The sequence below is a fragment of the Triticum urartu genome, chromosome 3A (assembly GCF_056163025.1).
Source record: "Triticum urartu cultivar PI428250 chromosome 3A, HENAU_Tu73, whole genome shotgun sequence".
NCBI lineage: Eukaryota > Viridiplantae > Streptophyta > Magnoliopsida > Poales > Poaceae > Triticum > Triticum urartu.
In genome coordinates, this window is record NC_141875.1 from 537,669,533 (window position 1) to 537,677,856 (window position 8,324).

Consider the following 8,324-nt stretch of genomic DNA (forward strand, 5'->3'; position numbering starts at 1 on the left):
AGACCATCGTTGACGAGGGTGGAAAGAAGAATAGGTAGCAACACTGATGGGAAGTCATGTGTTGAAAGAAAAGGCGTGAACCTATCGGGGTCTTGACTCATGAATATTAGGTTAGGGGAGTGTGGCATTTTTTCCCGTTGCAACACACGGCTTCTTTGCTAATACTAAATTGGAAGAGTCGAAAGTGGACCTTTTTGGGGCGTTCCTAGCTATCAACAGCCTATTTATGTATTTCACATAAGTTGGTGCTTATTTTTACTTTCGTCCAACCTTACGCTCGTTTCTCCTTTTCTCTCTCCGTTTTGATTTGATTTCTCTACTATTTATATCCTATTACTCCCTCATCAAAAAACGTCTTACATTATGAGATTACATTATGAGATGGAGGGAGTACAATGCACATGCAATTATCAATTCCCTCCGTCCCAATGATATAAGATCATTTCTCAAACTAAGCAGCATAAACCAAAATGCAAACGGCAAAGTTAAGCCTAACCAGAACACCCAGACTCCGAAGTGTCTCAAAGGAACTCAAGACTAACTAGCTAGAAGTGTAGCCAGTTAGAACTCTCAGAGTCTCTCTCGGGTATTCCGCAATGAAGTGTCTCTAGAATAGACCACACAGCGCTATGAATGCAAATACAGCAATGGAAGAAAGAAGAAAAAATCGTGCAACATGCCTCGAGAGAGCAAAGGCCGACTGGCATATCTGCAATCAGAGGCCCGTCTAAACAAAATAGAAAGCCAACCAGAGAGCAAGCTCAAGATCAAAACTCCGAATGGTCCCAATAAAGTTCGTGGTCTTCTAAATTAAAAGTGACAACTTGGCAACAACACAAATTCAGGTTCAGTGAGATGGTCGAGCTCAGTACCATCGGCTAGATAGCATAACTTACATCAGTATAACGATGTCCCAGGAGAATAATTAGAGTTGCAGTGAGGATACGATTCGCCAACTTTACTAGCAGAACACGAGAGGGGCGTGGAACTAAACTCGTGGTGAAACTACAACCTCAACATGACAGGTGCATTGGCTGGCTCCGTCTCTTATGGACCTAAAGCCGCGGTGCTACCACCTGCATTTTGAGTTTGGACACAGAAAACAACTTAGCAGAGAGCAGAGGACACTGATAAAACAAGGGATACTAAGCTAAGAATACCTTCAGGGTTCAAGGAAAAGGTAAGCTCACAGCCACCCACTTGTCGTCACTAAAGGGAAGCACGGTTGCCCCCTCTGGTAATTTCATTTTCAGGTCAGGACGGCATGGGTAGATCTGGATTCGGTTAGTTGACATCGAGTAACTGCATCGGGCAGAATCAACAGGCACTGCAGTTGCTTTCGCTGCAAGGTTGGAAGTATTGGTTGGTGGCATTGAGCCAAAGGGGAGAGATGTGTGTTCTGGAGTTGAGGTCATTACTTCAGCCTTGATGCTTGGCTCTGGAACGTCTATTTCAGCCTCAGCGCTTGGTTCTGCAGCGTCCATTCCTTCAGCCTTGATGCTTGGCTCTGGAACGTCTACTTCAGCCTCAGCACTTGGTTCTGCAACGTCCATTACTTCAGCCTCGGTGCTTGGCTCTGGAATGGCTGGTTTATCATTTTCCATCTTGACAGGCTGGATAGTTTCAACAGGAGATTGTAAAGCAACAGGCACTGTACTTGTTGCCACAAGGTTGAGCATATCAGTTGGTGGCACTGAAACTAACGGGGGTGACCTGCATTCTTGTGTCAAGTCCATTACTTCAGCCTTGATGCTTGGCTCTGGAGCAGCTGGTTTAACATTTTCCATACTGCCAGATTGGATAGGTTCATCAAGAGATTGTGTTTTGTCAGCAACAGGAAGATCAATACGGGAGCCAACAGAGCAAGAATCATGCTCAGCTGCAAAATGGCCAAACCATATGAGTCAATAGATGGAACAATCAAGATAAATAGATACCAAGAGAAACACAATCATTAATATCAAATACAAGCAAATACAAACTCATATTGCAGTATGACACAATCATTGACATCAAATACATACATACAAGATAACAATCAACAGAAAAGGTATAGTTCATTTGGATTGCTACAATGTCCAAAACAAGATCTACGATTGCATGATCAGTGGACTGTCCAAACTCTGAAAGTCTTCCAAGCTAAAGCAGCATAAATTAAGCTCCTGCAAATTGTAGAACAGAGAACTTGTGAAACATGCATGATGGATAACAATATAAAATTCACATTTTATTAGTGTGTAAACACATCACCCGCAGTTTACATGTCACATAAAATTCTGTTATATGGGTCATGTGTTTCTTGCGGAAATCACATTATAAATAGGAACATGGACCAGAAGCTGGTTCAGAAGAAGTCTACTGAGGTTTCATCACATGTCAATAGTATGTAGAAAAAGAAAGAGGAAGCTTTTTCTTATAAAAAGATAGGAAGGTAGGCAGAAAACTCACTAGCATTAGAGTCATTCTGCCCGTCACTTGTTCCCATTGATACTTGGGGAAATGAAGAATCAGATTCTACAGTCTTGACCTCTTGCTCAGTGAGGGTTTCGGTTCCTTGTTGCATCTGTGACCCTACTAGAAGAAAGAAAAAATGTTGGTGGCCATGCACAAAAATTCCACGAGAGATTGTGCATTCAAGAGAAAAAAAAGGTGGGAGCAAATGAATATAAAAGCCTTTAAATATAATCCACAAAGCAACATGCAGAGCATAATTTTAAAGCATCGCACACAAGTAGAAGTATAGCAAAAAAATGGTTGGGGAGCTATTGAGGCTATGCTTAGAGATATCAGATTAGTCTCGTTATTGTCATTTTCATAGTGAAGGGCATACAACAAATGGTAAATTAGGCATACGCTGGTGGTAATACTGTCATTTAGGGGATTTCTGTTTTAGGGGTAGGATTATTGGGAAGTACTACTGTCAACTAGGTTCAGGAATTTCCCTTTTTAAGGAGCTAATGATCTGATGAGCTCTTTTAAGATGCTCCACCTTACCTCACCAGAGGTAAGATAAGGTTTAAATCTGAGCCGTTGATTGAGGGAGGTTAGTTTTGACCTTAACAGAAATAATGCTGGCAACCGGTATCATATTTAGTAAGGCATGTAAAATTGGCATGGATCCTTCCATAACAAATGGTAACCAGCTTTCTCTGGTAAAAATGGTTACAATCTGGCAATTGATTACAATGGGATCTTGATCACGTTCCAATTAATTGGTCTGAATCGATGCATCCTATCCACAATCAAATGCTTGATTGCATAGCCATAAGTAATGAATAGACAAATGTGCCTCCTAATGCTCGTGAATAGAGAGACAGCTGTGTAGTACGTGTCATGTATGATTTTGATAGCCGGTGTGGCGTATGATTTTGACAAACTCTTTGCAAGAGATTAGAGATGTGTTCCTTAAATAAATTGTACCCAGGATGGTATGCAAAGACTCATCGAGCAATAAAATGGAAGTCATAATTTTGACAGGCTATTTCAATGACACAAATTTGTAAATAGCTTGATGAAATGATGAATTTTGAATACATACATCACTTGATTAGAAATATAACAAAGATATAAAATTTCAAGGCATGGATAAACCATAGTAATTCATTACCGTTCAGACATGTTAGTTTAAGACATTTGTTAAATTTAAATATTTTCTCTCTCAATCCATTAGTTTTGGACGAAATTGATAATGCATTCTATTAGGTATATGGTCTGCATGTCAAACATTAATGCCATTAATGATTTGATTATGCCATAATAATGCGTATCAACATGTCCATCCTACATAATAATTTCCATTTAAATCCTACTCCCTCTGTAAAGAAATATAAGAGCGTTTAGATTACTAAAGTAGTGATCTAAACGCTCTTATATTAGTTTACGGAGGGAGTACATATTAACGTGGAGTAAACTATTGCAGAGACAACATCACCCTTGATAAGGTCAAAGTGACCTCTTACCCTCTATAAGGTAACAAATACATCATCTTAGCCATTAGATCAATATTAATTGGCAGTCCCTAATCATTTGGGGGCATCTTAAAATTTCTCTAATCTGACACACCACCAAAAACTACTCGTCAAGTTCGTCGCAGTATGAAGCTTCATTTCAGGAGTTTAAATTACTTACTGTCTTTGGAAGGTTGAAAAGCAGCAACCGTCATCTGTTTTTGCTTCTTAGTGTTACCAGGTCCCTCCTGAAAACTTTCGCCTTGAGTGTGCACGGTTGATTTGGAGATGGAGGAATTTTTTAAATTATCTGATGAAGTATTACAGACAGGCAAGGAAGAGCCTTCTTTCTCAGCTAATTCATGCCGGGGATTTGTATATTGCATTCCTCGAACCTACAAAAGGTAGAGCGGTCCATCAAATTAGTATTTACTACTCCCTCCATCCCAAAATTCTTGTCTTATATTTGTCTAGATACGGATGTATCTAATACTAAAACGTGACTTGATACATCCGTATTTAGACAAATCTAAGACAAGAATTTTGGGATGGAGGGAGTAATACAGCAAATACCTTACGAAATATTTCTGTCTGTGCAAGCTATTTAAGATATAAGAAACTATAGCATGCCCTTCCATAACTATTCCATGTAAAAGCCATTGTCCTATGTTCCCCTTAAAAGGTTGCTTTTGTTAAAATTTCACTACAAAAGCCAAGTCATCCAATCTACTCCCTCCGTTCCAAATCACTCGTCCAGAAATGGATGTATCTAGAACTAAAATACATCTAGATACATCCATACCTGCAACAAGTAATTCGGAACGGAGGGAGTACTTCACTGTTCCAATATGTACCAGTAACAATTCGTTTTGCATTGCTCCTAGGTGTTATCTACTCCTTCCGTTCCATATTAGTTGTCGCTCAAACGGATGAATCTAGCACTGAAATACATCCAGATACATCCATTTCAGAGACAACTAATATGGAACGGAGGGAGTAATAATCTATTCAATTCGGGAAAATGGATCATATGTTTATCAGTTATACAGATAAATGATGGTGATTAGATTAGTTATCATAAATAGGTGAGGCGATGGTAAGAAAATTTTCCATAATTAAATACTGGACCAACCGGCAATTGCTCCTCTGAGCTTACTTCTTGGGCTAAGGACACCAGAGCAAGATTTGCAGCAGCATATTCCGCCTCCTTAATTGTATGACAATACTGTGGGCTTTCAAATGTTTGCCCATCTATGGTCACTATTGACTTGAACAGAGGTGCATGAGATGGACCTTCCTGGATACGGTCATACCAAGGCAGTTGTTTTCCTCTCTTCTGAGCATACATTTGCAATTGAAGCTTATGATTAATCTGGATTCCAGGCAAAGAAATACATGAAGCTGATCCAGCCTACAAAAGGTAGAGTATTTTATTAGACAAAAATTGACGATGTTTCCGCACAGTGTAAATGAAGTCAATGGTTTCAATTCAGTTTTTACTCAGTTCTTGAATATTGTAAAATGGGAGAACACATTTACTAATAATACAGATAAATGCTGAAGGATGTTAGTGCTGATGCATAGGTAATCCGGTGCAAATTAAAGCCATCCATAGGAATAAAAATAGGTGCAACTAACCGGCATTTGCTCTGATGGGTTTGCTTCTTGACACAATGACATTAAAGCCACTCTTGCAGCAGCAAATTCTGCCTCCTTTGTTGTGTGATAGTCTTGAGGACTTTCAAATTTGCGCCCATCTATGGTTACTGTAGACCTGAACAGAGGTGCATGAGGTGGACCACTTCGAATGGTGTCATATGAAGGCAAATCTTTATGTCTCTTCTGAGCATAAACTTGCAACTGAGACTTGTAGGGAAGTTGGGTTTCTGTAATATACAGAATAGTTAGTACTGCAAATATACAGAAACAAGTGTGAAAGAATATCAAGAACCTTTTTAGTGGCAAGAATAAAGACCTTCACAGCAGCATGAGAGGTGTAAAAATAAAATCAATTTGAGGGATGAGAGACATTTATATAGTTACATAGGTAGTGAAGGAATATGGGGTTCCAAGAGGGATAAACTACAGCGCAATATGGGGTTTAGGTGCCTCTACTGTTCAATGTATGCAGAAAATGAAGTATCAACAGATGTGCAACTTTTTACTCGTCATAAGGAAATAACTTCGTATCTAGTTCCGAGAGGGATAAACTACAGCACAATATGGGGTTTAGGTGAGCACTGATAATATTTGTTGGCACTTATATGCGGTTGAATGGTTTTACAAAATCTAAAAAAAAAATACTACTGATAGGTGAGCATGTATATCATCGACGTTTCTGTCAGTTACGATAAGGATCTTACTACACAGAGAGAACTTGTTCAAATGTAGCCAGTTATATGCCCACATTAAAATCCAACATGGAACGAGTGAGTTCAACACAGCCTCTCTGTAGCTTACTGTGTACACGCTCCACCGAGCAGATTCACTATGTTTGTTATAGCGTCACCAAACTTCTACCATTTCAGAATCAGATAGCTACCAAATCAACAGGATGTCCTTCAGAAAATGAATGCAGTAACTCCCCATCAATACCAAATCAAGTGATATTGTGTGCTAGTGATGGCGAGTCTATCTACCGATATGAATGCATTGTACTCCTGCCGGTGAAACTGAGCATCATTTCCATTTGTCTGTGATGATAATACCAGTAAAGTTTTTATTTTTGCGAGGTAATAATACCAGTGTAAGTTGACTCGTACTGGTTCAATAGACAATAAACTATGCATTTCTACTAGAATCTCAATAGCCAGTAAACTATCCATTTCTACTAGAATCTCAGTCGCTATCAAAATGGCTTAAGCCTTTATACAGTTGATGATACCCCAGTTTGTTCAGGCCCAGAAAAAATGAAAAGAAAATGCACCTAATGTGGACATGAACTAGATGTAACCAGAAAGACGCTAACTGCACTCATGAATCCTGAACCAACAGCCGTCCACGAATCGTGCAAGTAAGGAGCTACTCGGGAACAAAACCTGAAACCGAAAGTTGGGAACCAAAATCCGACCACGAAGTGTTCGCGCAAGCGCAAGTAAGGACCCGGATGTACCCGCTAGTGGGGAACTGGGGGATCTGACACTCACCGGACTGCGGCGGGGGAGGGGGCGGGAGGGCGGAGAGGCGCTCGAAGGCGGCCTTGGCGGCGAGGTTCTGGGCCTCCTTGGCCGTGCCGAACCCGCCGCCCTCGTCCGGCGAGTGGTACACTTCGCCGTTGACGGCGACGGTGGCGCGGAACCTCAGCGAGTGGGCCGGCCCCTCGCTCTGGTGGGCGTAATCCGGCGGCGGCCACCGCCGCTGCTGGCATAGCTGATTCAGCTGCGCCTTGAACATTGCCCCGGAAGATTGGGACCTGGCCTCTCCCGATGGGGAATTCTTCGGGGCTATCGCTCGCTTTGATCTGCTCGCTGGATTCGACTTCTCACGTTTCTTGCGCCTCACTCGCTCCCCCTCCTCTGCTGGATTGATGCTCCTTCACGCTCCTTTGTGGGCTTCGGTTCAGTGGTACGACGTTTGTTTGGTGGGTGGGTTGGGGTTTATCCGCGTGTTTTCAGGGTCTCGCTCCGGGCAACCACTATGTTGTGAAGAGTAAATTGCACACACAATTCACAAGTAACAAATGAATCAACTCCTTTCGAGAGCTTTCAAAAAAAAAAACTCCTTTCGAGAAAAAAAAACAAATGAATCAACTGTGTTAAACAAAATTCAACTACTCCCTCTGTCCCGATTTAGATGCCATGATGGCATTTTGCTATTGTGTAATCGAGACCAGCCCGCCTTCGTGGAGCTGTGTCGCAGGTGGGCGGTGACGTAATCGAGACCAGGTGGGCGGTGACGGAATCGAGACCGGGTGGGCTGCGAGCGGCGGAGTCGTCAGCACGGCGGCGGAATCCGACGGTGCTTGGCCCAGGCGAAACATGGGCGGCAATGGGAGGCCGAAGGAATGAGACGGGCCGTTTTGTTGGATGTTTGAAAGTATGAGGTTTTTTTGCAAAATATCTAGTGTACTACGTGCACGACGAGTAAATCGGGACGGAGGAGGTATGTGTTAGTAATATTGATGAGTAACGATACATATATACACCCGAAAGGGATATGACCACCTAGAAAGAGAATGGACATTCTTTTTAGGAAAATCATCATCGCTACTTTATTTCATTTCAAGTAGGGATACATCTACAACTAGCGAGAGAATAGAGAAAGGAAGATTATTCAACCAAACTTCGGGTGATAATCTTAGCTAATATAGTAAGCTCGTGAGCCACGCGGTTAGCTTCACACCTGCAATGCTAAAAATATGCCTTCCCAAATATCCTT

At 41.6% G+C, this 8,324-nt stretch overlaps 1 protein-coding gene across 4 annotated transcripts; it reads right to left on the reverse strand.

Annotated features, from left to right (window-relative positions):
- Positions 1 to 780: 780 nt before the first annotated feature.
- Positions 781 to 7,566, reverse strand: LOC125544939 (double-stranded RNA-binding protein 1). Of its 4 annotated transcripts, none has more exons than XM_048708734.2 (7): positions 7,094 to 7,566; positions 5,586 to 5,833; positions 5,080 to 5,358; positions 4,129 to 4,342; positions 2,449 to 2,571; positions 1,161 to 1,879; positions 781 to 1,076 (listed from the first exon to the last, which is right to left on the reverse strand). In XM_048708734.2, exons 1-6 carry the CDS (start codon positions 7,338 to 7,340, stop codon positions 1,170 to 1,172), a joined length of 1,821 nt encoding a protein of 606 aa, XP_048564691.2. In that variant the 5' UTR covers positions 7,341 to 7,566; the 3' UTR covers positions 781 to 1,076; positions 1,161 to 1,169. The 4 variants fall into 4 exon arrangements, with proteins under 4 accessions (XP_048564691.2, XP_048564690.2, XP_048564693.2 ...); XM_048708733.2 differs by having other exon boundaries at positions 2,449 to 2,574; XM_048708736.2 differs by having other exon boundaries at positions 5,104 to 5,358; positions 7,094 to 7,565.
- Positions 7,567 to 8,324: the final 758 nt, after the last annotated feature.